This window comes from Oncorhynchus mykiss, chromosome 18 (genome assembly GCF_013265735.2).
Source record: "Oncorhynchus mykiss isolate Arlee chromosome 18, USDA_OmykA_1.1, whole genome shotgun sequence".
NCBI classification, from domain to species: Eukaryota; Metazoa; Chordata; class Actinopteri; order Salmoniformes; family Salmonidae; genus Oncorhynchus; species Oncorhynchus mykiss.
The window spans coordinates 61,906,729-61,934,689 of NC_048582.1; the positions used below are offsets into that span (position 1 = coordinate 61,906,729).

The window sequence follows — 27,961 nt, forward strand, 5'->3', positions numbered from 1 at the left end:
GATTTTACTGCTAGCTTGAGTTACCTGAGATGGAAGACTTCCATGTATTTGTTAGAAAATCTTGCTATGTCACATGGTGGGGTGATGATCCGAAATAAGTAAGTTAAGTCAGTACCAATCATAATGATGTGTCCTCTCAACAGGTGTACATTGGCCACAGCAGTCTGGTGCGTTCCATCAGTGCGTCTCCCACTGGCCAATGGCTGGTCTCAGGTCAGTGTTAACTCCCTATTCATCTTTCATGTGATGTAGTAACATCTCTGACTCAGCTGCTGCTTGGCTAGCTCATCAGTTTGCCTTTTTCTCAGTCAGTAGCAAACTGTCTTGCTGGCACTCTATTTCTTTATTATGCCTGTTTCTGAGTCAGTAGTTAACTGACCGCTTAAATCTTCCTGAAAGTGTGAGCCATGATGTCACACAGCAATGACTGTGTGTTCCAGGAAGTGTCAGTGAGTGAGTGAGGGAGAGAGAGAGGGGCAGGCCATACTTACTTTCTGGCACACATCTAGAAGGATAAATCAATCACAGATAGCTTCCTATAGCCGGTCTCCTTTTCCCCTCATCCATCTTAGACTTAAATAGTCTTTGTCTTTTCTAACTTCTGGCTAGCTGGCTGTTCTCCACGGTCAGTCAGAGAACAGTAGGCTAAGACTTTACTTGGGTTGTGAATGTTAGTACTATGTAGAACAGGGATCATCAACTAGATTCAGCCGCGGGCTGATTTTTTTTCTTGAGCGGATGGTCTGGGGGGTTGGAGCTGGAACATAATTACAAATCATTTCTAGAAGGCAAATTGACTGCAAGAAGCCCAAACGGATATAATATTTTACTAAAACATAATCTTTTGTCATACCTTGGTTACATTTGTATACGATCACTTCTCTCTATTATCCATGGGATTACTTGGGAAGTGTTCCTAAATTAAAATCACTTATAGCTGATTTCACAGTCTATGTATTGTCTCTGAAAACCAGGCTGGCCCACGGGCCGCCAGTTGAGGATCCCTGATGTAGAAAGTCATCCCTAATTGTTCTCCTTTTGGTGATAAAGAGTAGCCGTTAGAAGTAGATGTAATTATACACATTGACTACAGATTCTTACCAGGAAAACAACGTACGATTTCAAAGCAGTAACACTTGATAGACATGGATGTGAATTTAATAACATGGAGGTGAGGGAAGGAGGGTCTGTAGATTACTCACTCAGTGTTGGCTAGTTTCCCTCAGTTTAATATGTTCTGAGCCTGGGGGACACTGTCAGATATGAAGTAAAGGCCCCAGCCATATAAAAAGAAGGTGGCTTTGTCTTTCCACAGTCATGAGGTATTGCTGACTGGAGATTTGAACTCTTTACTCAGCACCAGGACAAAGGCCAGTGTAACTTGGTCTGAATAGGTAAATTATTGTAGTAACTGTACAGTATGAAAAGTTCAGGACGTATTGAGAAAAATATACATTTATGAAATACACTGAACAAATATATAAACGCAACAATTTCAAAGATTTTACTGAGTTACAGTTCATTGTGTGTGTGTGTGTGTGTGTGTGTGTGTGTGTGTGTGTGTGTAAATATATATATATATATATATACACATATGTAAATATATGTGTGTGTGTGTATATATATATATAGATTTTTTTTCTTCACATGACTTGGAATACAGATATGCATCTGTTGGTCACAGATACCTTTAAAAAAGAAAAGGTAGGCGTGTGGATCAGAAAACCAGTCAGTATCTGGTGTGACCAATACCCTCCTGCAGCGCAACACATCTCCTTCGCGGAAAATGGCACGACAATGGGCCTCAGGATCTCGTCACGGTATCTCTGTGCATTCAAATTGTCAGCAATAAAATACAATTGAGTTCCTTGTCAGCTTATGCCTGCCCATAACATAACCCCACCGCCACCATGGGGCACTCTGTTCACAACATTGACATCAGAAAACCGCTCACCCATACAACGCCATACACGTGGTTTGTGGTTGTGAGGCCGGTTGGACGTACTGCCGAATTCTCTAAAATGACGGAGGCGGCTTATGGTAGAGAAATTAACATTCAATTCTCTGGCAACAGCTCTGGTGGACATTCCTGCACTCAGCATTCCAATTGCACGCTCCTTCAACTTGAGACATCTGTGGCATTGTGCAGTTTTGTCACACAACACATTTTAGAGTGGCCTTTTATTGTCCCCATCACAAGGTGCAGCTGTGTAATGATCATGGTGTTGAATCAGCTTCTTGATATGCCACACCTGTCAGGTGGATGGATTATCTTGGCAATGTAGAAATGCTCACTAACAGGGAGGTAAACAAATGTTTGCACAGAATGAGAGAAATACACTTTTTGTGCATATGAAACATTTCTTGGATCTTTTATTTCAGCTCATGAAACATGGGACCAACACTACATGTTGTTTAAGAACTTTATTCCCTGGCCTTACTCTTCTATGACAGCCATGGAAATCTCTATTCCCCAAGCCATAGTCATACTGTAGGGATGTTTTACTGTATGGTATGTAGTTTAATATCAGCACTGAATTGACGGGTCAGTCGCCTACAGGGACGACTACAAAATGGTGGCAATAGCACCTGTTTTGATTATGTTTCCGTTCACACTAGTACCAGGCCCTCCAAGTCGAGGAAGGAGTGGGAGAGGGGTGACGTGGGCTAGTCAGAGAAAGACTGGAGAGGGAGGTGAAGAAGGAAGGATAGAGTGAGTGAGCGAGGCTGCCTGGCAGCAATTTAGTGGCAATATCTGTTAAGCCGTCCATAATAAAGGATTCATAAAGACCCATATGCAAAACCACTACAGTCAGCGGCACTCTTTTGTATTGCTGTAAAATATATTAAACCAGTCGTAAAACCCTCTTTCCCACAGTAAAAATGGCAGTTGACAACCTCCCAGGAATTGCAGCTCTCCCCTTCTTCAATTTGTTTTCCTATTGTGTGAGGGTTGACAGATAATTCATTCCATATCAGTGTGTGGTGATTTTTAATGATGGCTGTTTCTTCGACCCACCCTGTCTCCAAATAGGGGACTGTCTGGCGTAGTGCTAGCTAGCGCAGGGGGCTAACGCCAACCCCACCAAGCCTGTACTCACTACTCACTAACTCAACCACGATAAAGTTGGAAAATGTTATTACGAAGAAGCTACCAAGGCCAACAGCAGTAAAAACACAGCCAGACAATGTCCCCATGTAAAAAAATATATAAAAAAATCAACAAAAAAAACCCCCCTTGTAACAGGAAACCAAAGTAATGCTGTGAAATCATTTGTCGGTTGTGTCATACATTCTTCTGGAGACGTCCAAAACTGTAAAACATGACGATGACCTACCCCACACCCAGCATGCCCTCTCTTCTTTCAGGACTGGAGTGACTTTTATACACTTTATAAGTATGCCAATTGTTTTTTAACTGTTGTTAGAGGCATTCCGAACCTCTTACAACCGTTATAGTCTCAGTCCCAAGTGGAATCCTCTTCCCTATATAGTGTACTACATTTTACCAGGGCCCATAGGTACCAACCACAGGGCTTTGGTCAAAAGTAGTGCACTGTGTAGGGCACTGTTTCCCAACACTGGTCCTTGAGTACCCTCAACAGTACACATTTTTATTGTAACCCTGGACAAGCACACTTGATTGAACTTGTCAACTAATTATCAAGCCTTCAGTGAGTTGAATGAGGTGTGTTTGTCAAGGGGTACAACAAAACTGTGCAGTGTTGGGGGTACTGGAGGACCAGGGTTGGGAAACACTGATGGAGGGAATAGAGTGTTATGAGACACAGACGTGGGTGGGACATTGTACTGATCATCCTGGGTTGGACTCGGGCTTGATTCTGTGTACTGTATATTCACACCCACACTCCCAGCAGTAAACAAACTGGGGTTCTGGTGTTCCCAGCTCCACATTCCATACTAATGATGTGGCCACAATGGGTAACTTGGTGTGGTGGCAGCTCCTCCAGCTCCAGCCCTGCTAGTGGTGTTCCCTCTGAACTCTGGATAGGGCTGAACACTCAACCTTCAACCCTTCCCTGGTGGTTATGACCGGGAAGGACGGAATGCCTTCCTCCACACGCTGGTCGGGTTGGGATTAGAATGTCACTGGCTTTTTATGGAACTACGGAATCCTATGTATGGAACAGGTTTGTCTCATAGAAATGTAGCCTGCCTTTCACTAACCACATCTGGTTGGGCCAGAGCTGGCCCCTCACATTTTGTTTTGAAGGACCTGTGCCATCATAGACACTAAGGTTAGGTTAACTCCCCTAGTTAATCCCCTTCTCTCTCTTTCTCCTATCCACAACATCAAACCCAGCTGAATATAGCTAGTCATTCTTGTAAAAGAACACACAAGTGTTGCTTTGGAACATAACTGCAAATTATCTGGGCTGGTTGTGGACATGTGAGTGGTCCGTGCCAGGCGGGCAGCCCAGGGACAGAGGCCTCTGTGAGGTCACAACAGGAAGAACACAGCCCTGAGAACCAGAGGGAAATGACACCCACCAGCGGCACCACTACCAAGATGGTACCATAACAAACTGATTGTCATGTTTTTGTGAGTTAGTTGACTGTTTCTGTGAGGGTCCTTGTCAGAGATGTACAAAACATTAAGAACACTTGCGCTTTCTATGACAGACTGACCATGTGAATGCTATGATCCCTTATGTCACTTGATAAATCCACTCAAATCAGTGTAGATGAAGGGGAGGAGAGAGGTTAATAAAATATTTTTATGCCTTGAGACATGAAGGGTGAATGGGCAAGACAAATGTATTTAAGTGCCTTTGAATGGGGTATGGTAGTAGGTGCCAGGCGAACCGGTTTGTGTCAACGACTGCAACGCTACTGGGTTTTTCATGTCTATCAAGAATGGTCCACCACCCAAAGGAACCTGCCTACACATGGTTGGAAGTACAATATACCAACATAGCTACTGTGGGTCAAAGCTGTGTCTTTGAAAACTTTTCGTAGCACATGGGTGGTGCTCATGTAAAATGTCCTTTTATTTTTCAGCTTCAGACCAATGCCTACTTCTGTTTTTAATGTCCATGGTTTTTACATTGGAAGGTGATGATACCAGGGATTTGTCTGCCATATAAACCATTGGGCTGCCCGCCTAAGCCGACATTGTTATGGAAAAACACTTTCAGTGTAAACTTAAGACAAAAAAAAACAAAAGTATGTAGAAAAGAAAATGGACCTATATATTGTTTTATAAGATTCACCAAAATAAAAGCTAAACAATCAGAGGAATTACATTTAAAAAACAATTAATTTAACCGTGTTGATTTTTACGTTTCAGCAAAAGAACACCGCATTAGCCATGGGAAAATGCATAGAATTGCGGCTACGTGGTAGAACGTGTAGAATTTCAGGAAATGCACTATAAAACTGATAAAGGCTGCACCCACTGCCACCGCCCACCACCTAAGGCCCTTTTTGATCCAGAAAAAAAAAACTGGATTATACAACAAATGGCAACAGAAATAATGTAGTTATATGTATTTATTTCATTAACTACTGATTTTAAAGGTAAACAAAAAAAACAAAAAAAATGTAAGCCAATCAGTAAATGACAAAGCGAAAACAGATTTTAGCAAATTTATTAAAAACAAGAAAAAGACCTTATTTACATAAGTATTCAGGCCCTTTGCTATGAGACTTGAAATTGTGCTCAGGTGCATCCTATTTCCATTGATCATCCTTGATGTTTCTACAACTTGATTGGAGTCCACCTGTGGTAAATTCAATTGATTGGACATGATTTGGAAAGGCACACACCTGTCTATATAAAGATCCCTCAGTTGACAGTGCATGTCATAGCAAAAACCAAGACATGAGGTCGAAGGAATTGTCCGTAGAGCTCCGTGACAGGATTGTGTCAAGGCACAGATCTGGGGAAAGGTACCAAGCACATTTCTGCAGCATTGAAGGTCCCCAAGCACACAGTGGTCTCCATCATTCTTAAATGGAAGAAGTTTGGAATCACCAAGACTCTTCTTAGAGCTGGCCAAACTGAACAATCGGGGGAGAAGAGCCTTTGGTCAGGGAGGTGACCAAGAACCCGATGGTCACTCTGACAGAGCTCCAGAGTTCCTCTGTGGAGATAGGAGAACCTTCCAGAAGGACAAGAATCTCTGCAGCACTTCACCGATTAGGCCTTTATTGTAGAGTGGCCAGACGGAAGACACTCATCAGTAAAAGGCACATGACAGCACACCGAGTTTGCCAAAAGGCACCTAAAGGGTCTCAGACCATGAGAAACAAGATTCTCTGGTCTGATGAAACCAAGATTGAACTCTTTGGCCTGAACGCACAGCATCACGTCTGGAGGAAACCTGGCACCATCCCTACGGTGAAACATGGAGGTGGCAGCATCATGCTGTGGTAATGTTTTTCTGAAGCAGGGACTGGGAGACTAGTCGGGATCAAGGGAAAGATGAACGGAGCAAAGTATAGCGACATCCTTGATGAAAACCCGCTCCAGATTTCTCAGGACCTCACACTGGGGCGAAGGTTCACCTTCCAACAGAACAACGACCCTAAGCACACAGCCAACACAACAACGCAGGAATGGCCGCGGGACAAGTCTCTGAATGTCCTTGAGTGGCTCAGCCAGAGCCCGGACTTAAACCCGATCGAACATCTCTGGAGAGACCTGAAACTAGCTGTGCAGAGTTGCTCTCCATCCAACCTGAGAGTTTGAGAGGATCTGCAGAGAATAATGGGAGAAACTCCCCAAATACAGCTTTACAAGCTCGTAAAGTCATACCCAAGAAGACTTAAGGTTGTAATCGCTGCCAAGGTACTGAGTAAAGGGTCTGAATACTAATGTAAGTGTGAGATTTCAGTGCTACATTTTTTTAAAACTGTTTTTATGGGGTATTGTGAAGATTTGAGGGGTAAAAAACGATGTAATATATTTTAGAATAAAGCTGTAATGTCACAGTGGAAAAAGTCAAAGGGTCTGAATACTTTCCGACGACACTGTACAATTCAGGGATGGTCTCCATGAACAGCCGAGGTCTCCTTGAACAGCCGAGGTCTCCGTGAACAGCCGAGGTCTCCGTGAACAGCCGAGGTCTCCGTGAACAGCCGAGGTCTCCGTGAACAGCCGAGGTCTCCGTGAACAGCCGAGGTCTCCGTGAACAGCCGAGTTGTAGAATCAGGTGTGGTAGCACTGGGCTTGAACACACAAATCCTGCATAAACCTGTGGCTCATCAATAGCAATTTTGGTAACTCCTGACACACTAATAAAGTCATTAGACAAGTACAAAACAATACATATTTACAAAATTGACAATGGATAGGTGTTGTAAATCCTTTATCTACAAACGTGCTTAGTAATGCTGTACACAGTGGCAGGTAGCCTGGCGGGTAGGAGCATAGGGTCAGTAACAGTACAAATATGTTATGTCCCTGAGCAAGGCAGATAACCCAGTGTTCCCTGGGCGTCGATGGCGTGGATGTTGATTAAGGCAGCCCCCCGCACCTCTCTGATACAGAGGAGTTGGGTTAAATGCAGAAGACACATTTCAGTTGAATGCATTCAGTTGTACAACTGACTAAGTCTCCCCCTTTCCACAGCTGTCCAACTCCACTAAAAGAGCACAAATTCCCAAATGGCAGTACAAATATGAAAACAGATGGGAGTACTCACAGATTTGGAACAGACCATACATACTGATAGTGTGCAACGTACTGTGTGCTTATTAATAAGCATAGGTCGTTTGTCAGCTCCACTTGGGCCAACTTGACACGTTTCTTAGCTTCTCAAATGACAGAAAGTGGCGCCTGAAAAGGATTGTTTACAACCTGTGCAATTTATCTCGTGCATTTGTACCGTAGGGATGGTGTGTATCTGACGGATGAGGACAACGTCTTCCTTGAGAGTTTGAGAGCTGGTGTCCACTGTTCTGTCCTCCGTAGTAGCAAGACGTGCGTACTAGTACACATCACACTTTTAAGAGACACATAGTAAATTAAAATAAGCGCAGACCGTGCATTACATTTTTTTTTTTTTTGCATGTGCCCGCCTGTGTGTGTATCGGGAACGGGGGTCAAAATAGCCAGGTTAACGAACCCACGGTGGTGATGCTCACCGTTACAAACCATGTTATGGCTACGTCTACTTTTAACACTATTTAAATGGACAGTCCGGTGATGACAAAGTGTTTGTTCATTCACTCCGTACTGATTGAACATTTGTTTGTGCTTTGATTTAAACCTACTATAGCCATATAACGTTATATATAACTACTAGCCTTCTAACGTACCTAGCTGCTACTGTTGCGCTTAAGATTCGTCTGTGAAGATGTTAGCGTTGTCAGCACATCGTGTAGTGAGAGTGATGCATTGTGAATTGAATACATTTTTGCCCCTACAAATGCATTCAGTCCAAATGAGCCTAATTGTCACACTGTAGCCTCGTTTTAATCTGATATCAAGAATTTGAGTTAGGTTTGGGCAACAACAAAAAAATCTGACGCCCCAATGCTAACGACCCTGTCAAAAATCCGCTATATTGATTCTCGGTAGAAGAATAATGCTGTTGCTACATGGCTTTCAAGCCAAGGTGCCCTAGAAAGTCCTCCGTCCGTCATTCCCACCGCCTGGAGTCAGTTGATCGTCTCCTGTCTGTTGACTTACATTGTGGTTTGCACTCGTCCACTGTGCCTTGAACTGTGCTCTGATGTTACAAACCACGCGTATGTTTTAGTTTTATTATCTAATTTTGCTAAATGTTCTTAACCTGCCCAGTGACACAGCCTTGTATTTATGTCAGATTGATGTCCATAGCCCCCCCCCCCCCCCCCCCCCCCAAAAAAAAATATATATATCCTTGTCGTATTCTCAAGTAGGTGAGTATAAGCGCACTCCAAACTCTTGGATCTGCCCCAGTTATGTTTTTCAAAGTAAACCATTGACATTGATCTATAATTGAAGGAAGTCCCCTCAATAGAAAAGAAGAGGAGCCTTCTTAACCCAGTTTTACAGCCTTAGACCTCTCCCTCTCCTCAAACACAAGTGTTGAGTTTCCAATGTGTCCACATGCGACTCCCTCGACCCTTCGGCCAATCCACCGGCTGAACCACAGCTATGCGCTGCCAGACGACTGGTCTCGCGCTCATACTCTCTCTCTCTCTAAACCGCAAGCTGGACACAACCTCACCGCGGGGTCGGGCCTGTCCCTCCAGTTCTATATCTGTCGCTGCCGCAGGGCTCAGTACTTAAAAAGTGATTATGGTTTTTCGAGTTATTACACTCCACCCTCCGGTCTGGAGCCTCTCCCCCCCCCCCCCCCTTGTTTATGGAGCATGCAGGTATAAAAGTAAAAATAAGACCTTTTATGTGACTTCTACTGCCTCCTGCTCATATGTTGGAGTAGCATAGCGTCTGTGGTGTTTTCGAAGGTGGTTGGTTTGCGTAGTGCCTGCGGGTTCACAGTTTTCCTTATTGTGTGCCAGCAGTAAGGAGAGATGTGGTATTGATTGGGACCTCTCTTTTTTTCACTCTTTCTCAACAAACCCCCTAACAGGAAAAGGGAGACAAACATAAGCAGGGGTTCATTCATGCCAAAGTATTGTCCAAAGAAAAGGTATATTAGAACTGTCAGTGCTCCGTTGGCTCCTAACAGAGGTGTGGTGGCAAACCAAACAGCAAAAGCAGACCAGTACAGGAGGTTGCCAAAGATTCTAGAAAGATCTATTTGAATATGACGGCTCCATGGCTAGTAGACACATTATGACAAAGAAAAACATGTCAACCTGAATGCAAATTATCTTTTGGCAGTGCTCTCCAGTGATACTGCATACACTCCCAGAAGGCATTAGTCCCAAATGGCATCCTATTCCCTACATAGTGCACTACTTTTTACCAGAGCAGCCCATACACATGTACGATGTAGGGAATTGGAGCGCGGCCTTAGTGGGTCCAGATCGGCCAATGATGTGTCAGGCAGCGGCGGTGGTTTCACAGGCAGTTGGAGAGGAGAGGCAGAGCGAGTGAGCGAGAGCTGCGTTCAGGAAGAGCGTCTGTTTTCACTCTGATGAGCAGCGGGCAGCCCAGGAAATCTGTACCGTCCCTCTGTATGGCTGCTTATAAACAGACAGACACACACACACACACACACACACACACAGTTAATTGATAATGTATTTAAGAGGCGTACGTTCTATTTTTGCTATATAAAGATGAGCTACATTACCCTGACGTAATGTCTGAACTTCTCCTACTATTACTGTGTATCACATTATTATTATTATTATTAATCAACACAGGCTGCTTCCCAAATGGCACCCTATTCTCTATATAGGGAACTATTGTTGACCAGGGCCCATAGGGTCTGAAGTAGTACCCTACGTATGGAACAGGATACCAGTTAGAACGCGTGTGCAGTCTCCCATAAACTAACCCCTGTCTAAGCTGTGACACAAACCAGGTCCAATCCCCCTCTACCCCTGCGCCATTAGTTTGTGATCCCCTCTCATATAGGTTAGTCCGCCTGCTAGCCTCTGAGCTCTCCCGGTTTATTTATAGGCTACTTTAACACTTTCACGCTGTGGTAACTCAACGAGGCCTGGTGTCCAGAGACCACACTTTCTGCCAGGGCACACACAGTCACACACACTGCTGTTATGGGCCCCCTGTTGTCTCTGGTGGTCTGACCTTTGACCCCTCTCTCTCCCTCCAGGCTCAGACGACTGTACGGTGCGCCTCTGGGAGGTCAACACGGGGAGATGCATGAAGACGCTGGAAGTGGGCGGCGCTGTGAAGAGCGTGGTGTGGAACCCCAACCCGGCCGTCTGCCTGGTGGCTGTGTGCTTGTAAGTCTCCTCCTCCAACAGTCTCTTTCCTCCTAATGGTTGCTCCACTCTTTCCTATGTCCTGAGTTCTCCTCTGTGTCTTCATCACTGAACATACAGTATACTTTGTATGGGTTCACAGACCGAATGATTTCATAGTGTAGTTTCAGAGGTTAACCAATAACCACTGCAACCAGTTTATAATTGTTAGTATGTGGTACTACTGATGCCCCTGTCAACAAACATTGAGAGAACTTTTCCTCTTTACTGATGTGACTTTAGCAACCTAACTTCTAGATAACCCTGTAGGGTCCTATAGTCCACTGTCACTCTGACTCTTTCTCTCTTGGTCTCTTTCTCCCTTGGTCTCTTTCTCCCTATCACTCCCTCCCCCCTCTCTCCCTCAGTGAGAGTACAGTGCTTCTGTTGAACCCAGGTCTGGGAGACAGGCTGGTGGTGAGCTCCACAGACCAGCTGATTACCTCCTATGAGCCCCCAGAGGAGGACAAGGAGCAGGCTGTTACGTGGGCTCTGTCTGAGGGCCCGGAGCACGACAATGGCCACCGCCTCACCCTCACCCACCCCAAGGTAAGAGTCCTGAACCTACCCTCACAGACTAACCCTCACCCCACCCCAAGGTAAGAGTCCTGAACCTACCCTCACAGACTAACCCTCACCCCACCCCACCCCACATTTCCTATGTGCAGTGGTTGTATGAATTTTGGATCTGAGGCAGTTTTTTTCCCGTAGACCCCAAAAAAGGACGACTGGACACCATTAATTCTGAGCCCAGGAGGGAATTATGTTATAAAGATATTAAAATAATTTTGGTTGTAAATGTTTCTATATTTTATAGGCTGCCCAACCATCCTCCAGGAGAGCCTTATTAAAGGGGCAGTGTTGTATTTTGAGGCAGGCTTGAATATGCAAAGATCCTAAAGGCAGAGTTTAGCCTACATTTTGTCTTATTCTTTATGTTATAAAATATAGTAATGCATTTTAAGGGGTTCATTGCATCATACAATGATGTTAACATGGTGTTACTTGAGCTTTTGGGGACAAGTAAAAAATCTGTCCTCATTGTCTGAAGGAAAGCCCTGCCTCACCCACCCCAAAGTAAGGCCCTGAAACACTCCCAATCCATGTTAAGTCCCTACCTAACCCAACTCATTTACTCATTCACTCCCACCCAACCCTTATCACTTTAAAGTTAGTACCCTTCCCTAACCTTCCTCAAGGTAAAGGCTATCCTTAAACCTTGTGCAGGTTCCTAGGGAGGTGCCCAAGGTTTATCTAGTACCTCCCTAGGAACCTGCCCAAGGTTTATCTAGTACCTCCCTAGGAACCTGCCCAAGGTTTATCCTTAGTACCTCCCTAGGAACCTGCCCAAGGTTTATCTAGTACCTCCCTAGGAACCTGACCAAGGTTTATCCTTAGTACCTCCCTAGGAACCTGCCCAAGGTTTATCTAGTACCTCCCTAGGAACCTGCCCAAGGTTTATCCTTAGTACCTCCCTAGGAACCTGCCCAAGGTTTATCTAGTACCTCCCTAGGAACCTGACCAAGGTTTATCCTTAGTACCTCCCTAGGAACCTGACCAAGGTTTATCCTTAGTACCTCCCTAGGAACCTGACCAAGGTTTATCCTTAGTACCTCCCTAGGAACCTGACCAAGGTTTATCCTTAGTACCTCCCTAGGAACCTGACCAAGGTTTATCCTTAGTACCTCCCTAGGAACCTGACCAAGGTTTATCCTTAGTACCTCCCTAGGAACCTGACCAAGGTTCATCCTTAGTACCTCCCTAGGAACCTGACCAAGGTTTATCCTTAGTACCTCCCTAGGAACCTGCCCAAGGTTTATCCTTAGCACCTCCCTAGGAACCTGACCAAGGTTTATCCTTAGTACCTCCCTAGGAACCTGACCAAGGTTTATCCTTAGTACCTCCCTAGGAACCTGACCAAGGTTTATCCTTAGTACCTCCCTAGGAACCTGACCAAGGTTTATCCTTAGTACCTCCCTAGGAACCTGACCAAGGTTTATCTAGTACCTCCCTAGGAACCTGACCAAGGTTTATCCTTAGTACCTCCCTAGGAACCTGACCAAGGTTTATCCTTAGTACCTCCCTAGGAACCTGACCAAGGTTTATCTAGTACCTCCCTAGGAACCTGACCAAGGTTTAAGTCACAGGGACCTCCGAATACCAGATAGAAACATATTCCAATGGAGATACTGGGAACCCCTGTGATGACGATCAGACATAGGTTTACTGGGGTAAAGACACAAACGTTCTAACATGTGAGCTGTAGCTTGGATGCCTTTCAGGATTGGCAAAAATGTAGTAGATTGTGGTTAACCTTTTTCCTCAAGTAAATGGAAAGAAATATAAGAGTTCTCTATTTTTTTTCCTCAATTAAAACAAATAATTTATTGTCACAGAATGCTTATGGCATTTGGAAAGCCTACAATACTAATAGAAGCTAAAATAACTGCAGGGAGATTTTCAAGTGTCTGGAGAGGTTATCATTGGATTAATGTACCTTAGCTGTAGTCCTAGATGCACTATAAAACATGTATTATAATGTGTAACTATAATAGTGTATAGTAAGTAGTAATATCTCCTCCTGCTTTCTCTTTGTATCCCTCTCTCCCACTCCCTGCTTCCTTCCTTTTCTCCTCCCTGCTTCCTTCCTTTTCTCCTCCCTGCTTCCTTCCTTTTCTCCCCCCTCCCTGCTTCCTTCCTTTTCTCCCTCCCCTCCCTGCTTCCTTCCTTCCTTTTCTCTCTCTCCTTCTCCCTCTCCTCTCTCTCCTTCTCCCTCTCGCTCGCTCCTCCCTCCCTCTCGCTCTCTCCTTTTTCCTCTCTCCTCCAGGCAGTGAAGCAGGTAGTTTGGCACGGTAAGGGTGACTACCTGGCCAGCGTCATGCCTGACAACAGCAGCAACCTGCAGGTGCTCATCCACCAGGTGAGCAAGCGGCGGACGCAGAACCCCTTCCGCAAGAACAAGGGCCTGGTGCAGTGCGTCTCCTTCCACCCGCTGCGGCCCTACTTCTTCGTGGCCACGCAGCGCTACGTGCGCGTCTACAACCTCATCAAGCAAGAGCTGACCAAGAAGCTGATGACCAACTGCAAGTGGATCTCCAGCATGGCCATTCACCCTGGAGGTTAGTGCCGCGCCAGAGGTCACAGGTCACCCTCAGAGAATAATTATGTTGTACTGTAAAGGGTGTGGAGTGAAGGTGAAATGCACTTTCAATAAAGTTTGATTTGAAGTTCATTCTCAAGAATTCAAAGTGTTAATATGATCGATAGAGAAGTCTGAGATGAGTGGAATATCTGGACCACCGTCATATTGGATCAAATTGTTTAAATATGTTTTGATCTACGGCTACTTAGAGAATCCAGGATATTGAGTTGTTCTGACCCATCTCTACATTTCCCTCCTTAATCTTCCTGGTCAGGTGATAACCTGATCTGTGGCAGCTATGACTGCCGACTGGCCTGGTTTGATCTGGACCTCTCCACCAAACCCTACAAGATGCTGCGGTGAGTGAACACCATCCATTCACTTATTCATTTGGAATTATTGACAATTAATCATATTTTCTGACCATGGGTTTTTGTTAAATGATGGTTATTTGTAAGATCTGTGTTTTAGTGGTTCTAAAGTTTTTTTTTTTGTCTGTTTTGTCCCAGGCACCACAAGAAGGCTTTGAGGGGCGTGGCCTATCACAAACACTACCCCCTATTCGCCTCTGGTGCTGATGATGGCAGTGTGATCATCTGTCACGGCATGGTCTACAAGTGAGTCGTCACACCTACTGTACAATACAATATTACCTCTTCTCTCTCTCTTTAATCTTCCTCACTTCTCTCTTCTGTCTGTCTCTCAAGTCTCGCTCTCTCTCTCAATGTCTCTGAACCCATTTTTGGCTGTCCTCCATCACATATCCACAACCATAGAGCCAGTTAGGTCATAAACATCTATTTTAGTAAGGGTAATGAAGCGTAAGGGCAACACATCTCTCCATCCAACCCCTTCACCAGTCTCCCTCTAATTAGTTCTCTTTAAATTACAACCAAAGATGGAATGGGTTTTTTGGCCCGTTTCCAACTCGCCGAAATGTGGATGCCTATTGTACAGACTGTTTCCTGTATTCTACCTTTTTATTTAGACAGTATAACCCACAACAGCTGTGTTCCATCTTCTGTAGTGTTCTGATGTCATAACTCATCTCTCTATCCATCCATCTTTCTTTCGTTATCTCTCCCTCTTCCCCATACCCCTCTCTTTCTCTCACAGTGACCTGCTCCAGAACCCTCTCATTGTTCCAGTCAAGGTACTCAAGGGTCACCAGATCACACACGACCTGGGGGTCCTAGACGTGACCTTCCACCCCACCCAGCCCTGGGTGTTCTCCTCAGGGGCTGACGCCACCATCCGCCTCTTCACCTAAACCATCTCTACTGTCACCTTGGTTACGTCAAATTACTCCATATTCCCTATATAGTGACAAAAGCTGTGCACTATATAGGAAATAGGGATACCTCCGGTTACATCTCAAATGGCACCCTATTCCTGAGACGGTGCACTACTTTTGAACAGGGCCCCTATGTGGGTGGAGCACTATGTAGGGAACATGGTGTGACTTGAGCCAGACCACATTGAAGTACCTGACCACAGCTTGTTTTAACCTGCAGCCTCACCTGAAAACAAATGACCAACAGAGGCTGATTTTGAGATATGTGTGTATTTAAGAAGCTTCCCAGACTCCTCCCCTGTCCTCTGATAGCTATCCCTGAGGGAAGAATCAATCAAGTGCCTGATTTCATGCATATTATCCACATGTTTAGTAGCCATGTTAGTATTTGTCCAACCTAAGAGAACACCAACCACACAGCCATAATCTCTCTCTCTCTCTCTCTCTCTCTCAGTGAAACTGAGACCGTAAAATCATGTCATCTGGACTGGGCAGGAAAGCCCATTTCCGTCTCTGTAGCTGTTCTGTACAGCTGCCTCATAGCAGCGCATAAGAGTGGAACCACTAATGCTTGGACACTTCAGACATCCCATGTGACAAAATATACTGTATATCCAGAGAAGGAACTTGCCAATAGAAACAACTATGGAGAACAAAGCTGTTGTGGGCCCCCAGAAGGACCCTGTCCTATAAGTATATGTGTAAATCTCTCTGAGTGTTCGCAGTGAATGTCCTGTTGAGGTTCCGGAGGACTACTGTCAATGACATCAGACTAGTGTTACGATATATGATACTTTTTTTTAACCTCGTTTGAATTGTAAAACCTTCTGACTGCTTTTCACAACAACTTTGTCTGCTACAAGTATTTCTTTATAATTAAAACTGGTGTTCCCTGAAGTGTCTGAAGTGTGTTTTGTTTGTCTCGCTCTTCATTCTCTTTAGCATCGCCGGGTCAGGGAGGGTGAACTCAAAACCTCTGAAATAAATGCAACCAGGGATGTGGGTTTTCCTGCTCATCTCGGCCCCAGACGAGAGCCATCACAAAGTGGTGGATTATAGATCAGTCTCTGTCAGGGCCGTGCTGTGCTACACTGCACACCTGTGTTTCTATCACACACTCTCACACAGCGCTCTATCAGAGCCTTTGCCTGAAATTACACCCTATTCCCTATGTAGTGCACTACTTTTGGCCAGGGCCCATAGGTCTCTTAAGCACTACATTTGACAAATGGGCTCTGGTCAAAAGTATTGCACTATATAGGCAATAGGGTGCCATTTGGGTCTCAGCCCAGTCCAGTGGATACAGTGTACTGCACTGCTGTCTGAGCTGGTTAAACATTCATGGCTTCACTCTACATGGTCACAGAAGGTTTCTGGCTCAGAAACGGTCAATGTTTTAGCTATGGTTGGACTCTGAAAGCATTGTGAATGAAATGTGATTTGAGAAGAGTTGACATTGTCTTCAAAGCAATGCTGTATGCGATGTTCTAGATTACAATACGAACAATGACAACCGTGACCGTGGGGGAACAGAAGTAGACAGTACAGCTGAGTGATACGCATGTTCTAGATAATGGCTGTATGTTCTAGCCTGGGCTCTAGATATTTGTACCTCAGCTGTTGGAGTCATCTCAGCTGTTGAAGTGTTATGTTGTTTATCACAATGTATGGCCATGAATCAAATGCCAGGTCATTTTATAAACCGTCTAGCATTTCTAGCCGTTAACCCTACATTTCCTCCTACACCTAATCAGTTGGTTTTTGGAATATCCTCTCTTCCTGGTTTGTGGGTTAGGTTGGCTCTCGTGGAATGATTTGGCCAATATTGTGCCAGGATTTGTATTGAAATCACTAACACTCATACTAGTCATTGGCCAATATTATGCTAATATTCAAAGAGTTGATTGATCCGTAAGGCTTTTAACACACTTGGCATGTTCACAATGGGGAGTGGGCTTTTAATGGGTTTGGGGAATACAATGCAGTTGGTTCACTTCAAACCACTTGTCTACAGCAGCTCTGACAGATGGCAGTTTGTTTCTTCACTGAACACCATATATACATGTAGAATGACTCGGGTGGTCTTGAAATCAACTCTCAAATAGGGTCCAAATAGAAATAAATAAAAGACAACTACTTTAAACCACAAAACTGTTTGACAGGACAAATATAAGGTTGTTTTTCTAGTGTTAGTTTAGATGAAGTTTCTTCATTCCCTTTGTCCTGGAAAGCATGCTAGAGCTAAAGAGATGGAAAACTTTAGCCGTTGCCACGAAAGCCCATTCAGAGGGCAGTGACATTAGTTTCCCCCGAAGCTTCTTGTTGCTGACGGGGAACAAAAAATTAGAAGATCCATTTAAGGAGTAGTTCGAGTAAGTATGGAAGGGCTTGATATTGCACACATGCATGAGATTGGTGAACAACTCCAATGCCTCAAAGTGTATTTCAGTCTCTCCCCCACCATTTAATCTGTTTCCACTCTTGAATTTCCACTTTAAAAAAAAAAGCAAAGCAGGAAAATGTTGGCCTAGGTTCGTCTTACCACATTTATCAATTAACACTGGCAGTAGCCTGGGAAACCATCATATTGATTGCAGCTGCCCCCGTTTTGAAGTCCTGTTTTTCCCAGGTCTCCCAAGTCGTACCGGGACAGAGGAAATGGACACGCATAAAAATAAATATCAACGCAAAGGGATTGGTCCCATACATGGCATAAGAAAATCGGAGGGTTTCACAAGGCCATGTGGGCTCAGTCAGAGCATGTTATTAGCTGACGGGTAGGGCCTCCTGAGTGGCGCAGCGGTCTAAGGCACTGTAGACGGTGCACATTTAGCCCAGCGTCATCCAGGTTAGGGGAGGCTTTGACCGGACAGGATTTCCTTATCCCATTGCGCTCTAGCGACTCCTTGTGGTGGGCAGGGGGCCTGCAAGCTGACTCGGTCGCCAGCTGGATGGTGTTCCCCCCCAACACATTGGTGCGGCTGGCTTCCGGGTTAAGCCGAGGAGTGTGTCAAGAAGCAGTGAGGCTTGGCTCTCGACCTTCGCCTCTCCCGAGTCCATAGGGAGTTGCTGCGATGGGACAAGACTGTAACTACCAATTGGATACCATGAAATTGGAGAGAAAAAGCGGTAAAAAAAAAAAATTATAATAATTTGCTGGTCGGTTGCCAGTACAGGTGAAACTCTGTAAGAACATCAGACCAAGCAGGGCCTCAAGGCTGAGACTGGGTTCGGCGGGAGGCACCTCCTCGACCTACTTCAAAACTGAAAATGGCACGAGACAAATTCCAAAGGGAAAACCTCTGTCTGAAACTCTGAGATGACGTCAGACTTAAGACTTGATGACCTTTTAATGACTTTCTGCTCTGTTCCTCTGACTCACCACTGCCACACCACTTTGAGCCCTGCCCAGAGTCCCCATCGTTACACTCACACATACTCTGAGCAGGGGCCCCACTACCACGGAGCTTTGAACCTAGCCCTGCCTGCATGGTGGCCCCACCAAGAGCCTCCATTGTAAATGTGTTGTAATGGCCCATTATTATGTGTATGTTTTGTGTTGTATGTGGGTTCCTATGTAAGATAAATGCCCCTGTGTGTCTCTGTAGTTCTGTCATTACGGTTCTCCTCCGTTTCTGTGGAAGACTAGACGGGCACTGAAGCAGTCTGAAAAGCACAGACTCTTTGGAGAGGCCTTGGATGTCTGTTACTGTGTGTCTCACCCACAACACTGAGCTGTGTGTGTGTGTACCTGTGGTTTTCCTGTCAGTGAAACCCAATAACACTCCCATTGCATCACTCTGAATAGTTTTAAAATAAATTGCTGCAGTTCTGGCAGACGGCAAGTGTTTCCATCGCTCTTTCTTGCCTTCTCTTCCTCCTTTTCTGTTTTTTTCACCCTAAGGGAGCGTGATCAAAACAAACAGCAAATATGCGGTCGGTGTAGAGAAACTGGGCTTGGGGAAGGTCACATTCCAGGATAAGTGGAAAAAATTTGAGCCCCATTCTCTCCTGCCTGTGTTCTGAGGCTCCTTGAGATCTCGCTTCCACAAAGTTAATTTGGGAACCTAGTAGCTCTGGGGATTGGTTTCCCCAATGGGCTCTCTGGGTTTTCTGTGATTGTCAGCAGCTTTGGACGAGGCTGCCCATGTGGGTATTCCATTGCTGGCTACCATTCAGACTAACTATGGAACACTGGTGTGTTATTACAGTGTCATAATGAACTAGTTTTGGAATTCACGTCTACACTACAAAGTGGTCTACACTGAACAGGCAAGATTTGTACCATCTGTGTAATGATGTTGAACAATGTGGTGATTTGTAGTTATTGGGGTGTTTTTAGTGGCTTCGTCCTCTCTCTGAGGTAGCCAGCAACGATGAGGGATGAACGTACATGACAGGAAGAGAAATATGAGCTAAAGATGCAGAAAAGAGAGAGAGAATGCAAAAAGAGGGTTGAAATCCAGATTTTTAAGAGCCTTTGCTATTCAACCATTGAGTCACTCCAAACAGTAGCAGCCAAACAAATTACTGACATTATGAGGGCACATTCATATTTTCCTCGCATTTGATGTTTGTGGCCCTGTTTTTTACTTCATCAAGACCACCGCTAAGAGATGAGGTTTTCCTTTTGGAATCTCTAGGATTGGAACTATGAGCCACTTTTGGTTTTGAATGGTTTTTGGTGAGCTTCACATTTCTTCCTCTCTGAGTTAATTTTTTATCATAGGTCTGCGATGACATACACCACACTCAGCTAGCCCTATTGGTACAATATGTATGAACAATACAGGGTCCTGCAGAGACCTTTATTATAGCACCCACTCACCTCAATAAAATAAGTCTTTAGCTACTATACCAGCGACTAAGTTTTGTTAACTTCGACGGGCACATTTGATCACAGATTCTGCCCCAAAATGGACCTCATCTATCATGTGTCCCTGGACCAGGAATAGACTCCCTCATAAACAAAGCTCTCATAGAGGGATGGGACGCACGCATGTGCACACGCACACACACACACAGGTTGATCTGGTCTTTCCCAGAGGCTTGGTGACACAATAGTCAACAGACAGACAGACAGTGAGGCACACAGAGCTCTGAGGCTCAGGTCAGCGTACAGTAGGCCAGGCCAAGGCGTTCTCTTTCACAGGTCTTCAATCTTGTTTCGTCTGTCTGCTTTCCCTCGCTGACAATGGAGCCCTTCTTCCACTTTGAAGACTTTGGCAGATGTAGCGTGAAAAACATTCCTGTGCTATTTTCTTTCTCTCTCCTTAGGGCGGGAGGGGTTACTAAAAAACATGCGAGGAACCAAAGCCCCCACAGGCAGTTGAAACGGGTTATCTTTCATCGAAAGAGAGAGAGTGGCCAGATTTGATACTCCTTGACCCCAATTTGCGGCACCTGCAAAATCCAAACTTTTGGGAGTTTACAGTCTTTAATTGGAGGGAAAACAGCTCTGTGAACTCTTGGCAGTCAGCTTAATTTAGATCTGTTATAAATTACCCCTAAATAGGGCTAACCTTTTTTTTGTGCTCTGCCTGCCTGCACATGTCCTTACTACAGCCCAGGCCCGATGACATCATGGTGCTCCAGCCGTGCAGACGGTGGTGGAAGTAAACCACAGTGAAATTGAGTTGCCTGAGCTCATCTAAAGAAAAGTAAAAGGCCACTCTCTGGTTACTTTAAGCACCACATTTGATATGGAGGAAGGGCAGGTCAGGCCCAAGCTGATGCAGCAGTCTCCTGCCCTCCGCGTGCCAGTAACGAGGGCTGGCGGCACCCAGCAGCAGTCTCCTGCCCTCCGCGTGCCAGTAACGAGGGCTGGCGGCACCCAGCAGCAGTCTCCTGCCCTCCGCGTGCCAGTAACGAGGGCTGGCGGCACCCAGCAGCAGTCTCCTGCCCTCCGCGTGCCAGTAACGAGGGCTGGCGGCACCCAGCAGCAGTCTCCTGCCCTCCGCGTGCCAGTAACGAGGGCTGGCGGCACCCAGCAGCAGTCTCCTGCCCTCCGCGTGCCAGTAACGAGGGCTAGCTGCACCCAGCAGCAGTCTCCTGCCCTCCGCGTGCCAGTAACGAGGGCTGGCTGCACCCAGCAGCAGTCTCCTGCCCTCCGCGTGCCAGTAACGAGGGCTAGCTGCACCCAGCAGCAGTCTCCTGCCCTCCGCGTGCCAGTAACGAGGGCTAGCTGCACCCAGCAGCAGTCTCCTGCCCTCCGCGTGCCAGTAACGAGGGCTGGCTGCACCCAGCAGCAGTCTCCTGCCCTCCGCGTGCCAGTAACGAGGGCTAGCTGCACCCAGCAGCAGTCTCCTGCCCTTCGCGTGCCAGTAACGAGGGCTAGCTGCACCCAGCAGCAGTCTCCTGCCCTCCGCGTGCCAGTAACGAGGGCTGGCTGCACCCAGCAGCAGTCTCCTGCCCTCCGCGTGCCAGTAACGAGGGCTGGCTGCACCCAGCAGCAGTCTCCTGCCCTCCGCGTGCCAGTAACGAGGGCTGGCTGCACCCAGCAGCAGTCTCCTGCCCTCCGTGTGCCAGTAACGAGGGCTGGCTGCACCCAGCAGCAGTCTCCTGCCCTCCGCGTGCCAGTAACGAGGGCTGGCTGCACCCAGCAGCAGTCTCCTGCCCTCCGCGTGCCAGTAACGAGGGCTGGCTGCACCCAGCAGCAGTCTCCTGCCCTCCGCGTGCCAGTAACGAGGGCTGGCGGCACCCAGCAGCAGTCTCCTGCCCTCCGCGTGCCAGTAACGAGGGCTGGCTACACCCAGCAGCAGTCTCCTGCCCTCCGCGTGCCAGTAACGAGGGCTGGCTGCACCCAGCAGCAGTCTCCTGCCCTCCGCGTGCCAGTAACGAGGGCTGGCTGCACCCAGCAGCAGTCTCCTGCCCTCCGCGTGCCAGTAACGAGGGCTGGCTGCACCCAGCAGCAGTCTCCTGCCCTCCGCGTGCCAGTAACGAGGGCTGGCTGCACCCAGCAGCAGTCTCCTGCCCTCCGCGTGCCAGTAACGAGGGCTGGCTGCACCCAGCAGCAGTCTTTTATTATCTGTACACAGAGGACTTCCTCCAGTGGGGAGAGGGGGAGTGCAGCCGAGGTGTGGTGAACAGAAAGAGAGGGAGAAATGGGGAGGCAGCTTGGGAGACATACACACCTACCTCCTTTTGTGTGTGTGTGTGTGTGTGTGTGTATAACTCAACGGGGTTTCAGATCGCTTTTAAGTGTTTCCAATATGGTAGCAAATCTGTTATTGTACTGTAGGCCTATACTGTACCATATGTACATACTGTATCAAAAGTGTATTTTGTTAATTTAAAAAAAGATGGAACCACACTTTAACTTTCATTTTTACAATGTCAAATTGTCTCCCCCTTACCCAAAATATGGAACTGTCTCTAGTTCCTTTCTATGGTGTTGTTTTGAAACCATGATTGTATTTATCTCATACCAGTGAAATTATGTAACTTTGAGGAATAACCTGATTGTCACAGATTGATAATACATGTGGACTAGCTAGTCAAATTAAAAAAGGTAGAGTACAGTTCACCTCTTCTAGGTCTTTCATCATATCTTGAAGGCAGGAACAGGGAGGGCTGTTACAGTCTGGGTTGTGGCTTTAGGGGAGTATTAGGAGTTAGCTGGAGTATTAGCCAACCGACAACCATAAAAATACCTCGGTACCCACTACTGGGCACGATCCCTCTATGACGGCCATGATTCTTCCGTAAATTGACATCGGCATCTCTCTCAAAACAGGATGTGGGTAACTAGCTTAGCTATAGCACTCGAATCCAGCAGATGACCAGTTTTCACCAGGCAGCTCTTATATGGCTCTGTGTATATCAGAAGCCTGCAGCCTGTTTGGGTCCCATTCATGTTGTCCTAATTCTCCACCCTTCACCCTTCTCTCCTCTCTTAGATGTCAAAGCATTGGATTAGTGTAATAATTGTCTGGAAGGGGTTTCAAATCCACAAGAAGAGCAGAAGTGCACACGTTGGGAAGAAGGTGGAAAATCAGGACGAAGCCCCAAATGACATCCCAAATGGCTCCCTATTCCCTATATAGTGCACTACTTTGGACCATTTGGGGCCGCCACATCAAATCAAATTTTATTAGTCACATGCGCCGAATACAACAGGTGCAGACCTTACAGTGAAATGCTTACTTACGAGCCCCAAACCGACAGTGCAGTTTCAAAAATACAGATAAGAATAAAAGATAAAAGTAACAAGTAATTAAAATAACAATATATACAGGGGGGTGCTGGTACAGAGTCAATGTGCGGGGGCACCGGTTTTTGAGGTAATATGTACATGTAGGTAGAGTTAATTAAAGTGACTATGCATAGATGGCAACAGAGAGTGGCAGTGGTGTGGAGAGGGGGGGGGGGGGCAATGCAAATAGTCTAGGTAGCCATTTGATGAGCTGTTCAGGGGTCTTATGGCTTGGGGGTAGAAGCTGTTTAGAAGCCTCTGGTGGGCCTCCCGGGTGGCGCAGTGGTTAAGGGCGCTGTACTGCAGCGGTTACGACAGAGCCTGGGCGCGAACCCAGAGTCTCTGGTGGCACAGCTGACGCTGCAGTACAGTACCCTTAACCACTGCGCCACCAGAGACTCTGGGTTCACGCCCAGGCTCTGTCGTAACCGGACGCGACCGGGAGGTCCGTGGAGCGACGCACAATTGGCCTAGCGTCGTCCTGGTTAGGGAGGGTTTGGCTGATAGGGAAATCCTTGTCTCATCGCCCACCTACGACTCCTGTGGCGGGCCGGGCGCAGTGCAAGCTAACCAAGGTTGCCAGGTGCGCAGTGTTTCCTCCGACACATTGGTGCGGTTGGCTTCCGGGTTGGATGGCGCTGTGTTAAGAAGCAGTGCGGCTTGGTTGGGTTGTGTATCGGAGGACGCATGACTTTCAACCTTCGTCTCTCCCGAGCCCGTACGGGAGTTGTAGCGATGAGACAAGATAGTAGCTACTAAAACAATTGGATACCACGAAATTGGGGAGAAAAAGGGGTAAAATTCACACAAAAAAAAAAAAAAGAAGCCTCTAGGACCTAGACTTGGCATTCCGGTACCGCTTGCCATGTGGTAGCAGAGAGAACAGTCTATGACAAGGGTGGCTGGAGTCTTTGACAATTTTTAGGGTCTTCCTCTGACACCGCCTGGTATAGAGGTTCTGGATGGCAGGAAGCTTGTTGTGCCTGCTTCACGACTGTCATGGTGTGCTGGACCATGTTAGTCTATTGGTGATGTGGACACCAAGGAACTTGAAGCTCTCAACCTGCTCCACTGCAGCCCCGTCGATGAGAATGGGGGCGTGCTCGGTCCTCTTTTTCCTATAGTCCACAATCATCTCCTTTGTCTTGATCACATTGGGGGAGAGGTTGTTGTCCTGGCACCACACGTCCAGGTCTCTGACCTCCTCCCTATAGGCTGTCTCGTTGTTGTTGGTGATCAGGCCTACCACTGTTGTGTCATCTGCAAATGTAATGATGGTGTTGGAGTTGTGCCTGGCCGTGCAGTCATGAGTGAACATTTCAGACCAGACCTGGGCAGAAAATAGTTGTATTTTGTAGTTTATTTGAAAATAACAACTTTTCCAATACTCCAGGTAGTCTAATATGGTTTATGTAGAGCTCCAATTAAAAGGCAACTATTTTCTCTGATATTGAAATACAGGTCTCAGAGAAGGGTATTTTGAATACCTCTCAGACACCCGTATAATATTTGAAGGTAACAGATCAGGTGGACCTTCACGCTTCAGGAGGAATGCACAACAACAATGACAAAAAAAATCATGAGAAGGACTTACCAAGAAAAAAACTTCCAAGAGGCCTAATTTGAGGCAGAAAGGAGTTGGAGGCCTCCACAAAAAAAAAAGTCAGAGATTGATTTATTTTAGCTCGCTTTAATCCATTGTACAGGACGAGAACAGATGTCTGACGTTTCGATGTCAATCTGACTCCTTTCTGCCTCCAATTTGTCCTTTTTTATGTTTATCTTGGAAAGCCATTCTCAATATTTGAAGGTGTTTTCAGAAAGTATTCATACCCCTTGACTTATTCCACATTTTGTTGTGCTACAGTCTGAATTCAAAATGTATAAAATATTATTTTCTTCTCACCAATTTACACACAATGACAAACTGAAAACGTTAGATTTTTTTTGTGCACATTTATTGAAAATTAAATACAGAAATATATAATTTACATAAGTATTCAAAGCCCTAAGTCAATACTTTGTAGAAGCACTTTTGGCAGTGATTACAACTGTGAGTCTTTCTGGGTAAGTCTCTAAGAGCTTTCTACACCTGGATTGAGCAACATTTGCCCATTATTCTTATAAAAATGTCAAGCTCTTTCAAATTGGTCGTTGATCGTTGCTAGACAACCATTTTCAGGTCTTGCCATTGATTTTCAAGTAGATTTAACTCGGCCACTCAGGAACATTCACTGTCTTTTTGGTAAGCAACTCCAGTGATAGATTTGGCCTTGTGTTTTATGTTATTGTCCTGTTGAAAGGTGAATTCATCTCCCAGTGACTGTTGGAAATCAGACTGAACCAGGGTTTCCTCTAGGATTTTGCCTGTGCTTAACTCTATTCCGTTTCTTTTTATCCTTGCCATCCCTAGTTCTTGCCAATGACAAGCATACCCATAACATGATGCGGCAACCACCATGCTTGAAAATTTTAAGAGTGTTACTTCGTGATGTGTTGTATTGGATTTGCCCCAAACATAACATCAAATCAAAGTTTATTTGTAACGTGTGCCGAAAACAACAGGGAAATGCTTACTTACAGGCTCTAACCAATAGTGCAAAAAAGGTATTAGGTGAACAATAGGTAAGTAAAGAAATAAAACAAAAGTAAAAAGACAGGCTATATACAGTAGTGAGGCTATATACAGTAGCGAGGCTATATACAGTAGTGAGGCTATATACAGTAGTGAGGCTATATACAGTAGCGAGGCTATATACAGTAGTGAGGCTATATACAGTAGCGAGGCTATAAAAGTAGTGAGGCTCGTACAGACACCGGATAGTCAGGCTGATCGAGGAAGTTCATTGAGGGGAGAAAGTATTTGATCCCCTGCTGATTTTGTATGTTTGCCAACTGACAAATAAATGATCAGTCTATAATTTTAATGGTAGGTTTATTTGAACAGTGAGAGACAGAATAACAACAAAAAAATCCAGAAAAAACGCATGTCAAAAATGTTATAAATTGATTTGCATTTTAATGAGGGAAATAAGTATTTGACCCCTCTGCAAAACATGACTTAGTACTTGGTGGCAAAACCCTTGATGGCAATCACAGAGGTCAGACGTTTCACCAGGTTTGCACACATCTCAGGAGGGATTTTGTCCCACTCCTCTTTGCAGATCTTCTCCAAGTCATTAAGGTTTCGAGGCTGACGTTTGGCAACTCGAACCTTCAGCTCCCTCCACAGATTTTCTATGGGATTAAGGTCTGGAGACTGGCTAGGCCACTCCAGGACCTTAATGTGCTTCTTCTTGAGCCAGTCCTTTGTTGCCTTGGCCGTGTGTTTTGGGTCATTGTCATGCTGGAATACCCATCCACGACCCATTTTCAATGCCCTGGCTGAGGGAAGGAGGTTCTCACCCAAGATTTGACGGTACCTGGCCCCGTCCATCGTCCCTTTGATGCAATGAAGTTGTCCTGTCCCCTTAGCAGAAAAACACCCCCAAAGCATAATGTTTCCACCTCCATGTTTGACGGTGGGGATGGTGTTCTTGGGGTCATAGGCAGCATTCCTCCTCCTCCAAACACGGCGAGTTGAGTTGATGCCAAAGAGTTCCATTTTTGTCTCATCTGACCACCAACACTTTCACCCAGTTGTCCTCTGAATCATTCAGATGTTCATTGGCAAACTTCAGACGGGCAAGTATATGTGCTTCTTGAGCAGGGGGACCTTGCGGGCGCTGCAGGATTTCAGTCCTTCACCAATTGTTTTCTTTGTGACTATGGTCCCAGCTCCACGAGGTGAGATCTTGCAGGGATCCCCAGGCCGAGGGAGATTGACAGTTCTTTTGTGTTTCTTCCATTTGCGAATAATCGCACCGACTGTTGTCACCTTCTCACCAAGCTGCTTGGCGATGGTCTTGTAGCCCATTCCAGCCTTGTGTAGGTCTACAATCTTGTCCCTGACATCCTTGGAGAGCTCTTTGGTCTTGGCCATGGTGAGAGTTTGGAATCTGATTGAATGATTGCTTCTGTGGACAGGTGTCTTTTATACAGGTAACAAACTGAGATTAGGAGCACTCCCTTTAAGAGTGTGTATAAAAGACACCTAGGAGCCAGAAATCTTTCTGATTGAGAGGGGGTCAAATACTTATTTCCCTCATTAAAATGCAAATCAATTTATAACATTTTTGACATGCGTTTTTCTTGATTTTTTGTTGTTGTTATTCTGTCTCTCACTGTTCAAATAAACCTACCATTAAAATTATAGACTGATCATTTATTTGTCAGTGGGCAAACGTACAAAATCAGCAGGGGATCAAATACTTTTTTCCCTCACTGTATGTACATGTAGATATGGTTAAAGTGACTACGCATATATGATGAACAGAGAGTAGCAGTAGCGTAAAAGAGGGGTTGGCGGGTGGGACACAATGCAGATAGCCCGGTTAGCCAATGTGCGGGAGCACTGGTTGGTCGGCCCAATTGAGGT

At 45.8% G+C, this 27,961-nt stretch overlaps 1 protein-coding gene across 2 annotated transcripts in view; it reads left to right on the plus strand.

The window, feature by feature from the left end:
* LOC110496665 (ribosome biogenesis protein bop1) overlaps positions 1-16,187 on the plus strand; it is a 95,004-nt gene extending 78,817 nt beyond the window's left edge. For both annotated transcript variants that reach the window (XM_036953457.1, XM_036953458.1), the window contains exons 10-16: positions 144-213; positions 10,704-10,836; positions 11,223-11,403; positions 13,682-13,973; positions 14,271-14,355; positions 14,506-14,613; positions 15,113-16,187. In XM_036953457.1, coding sequence (XP_036809352.1) covers positions 144-213; positions 10,704-10,836; positions 11,223-11,403; positions 13,682-13,973; positions 14,271-14,355; positions 14,506-14,613; positions 15,113-15,266 — 1,023 coding nt within the window. In that variant the 3' untranslated portion in view covers positions 15,267-16,187. The remainder of the gene's footprint in view (positions 1-143; positions 214-10,703; positions 10,837-11,222; positions 11,404-13,681; positions 13,974-14,270; positions 14,356-14,505; positions 14,614-15,112) is intronic.
* Positions 16,188-27,961: the final 11,774 nt, after the last annotated feature.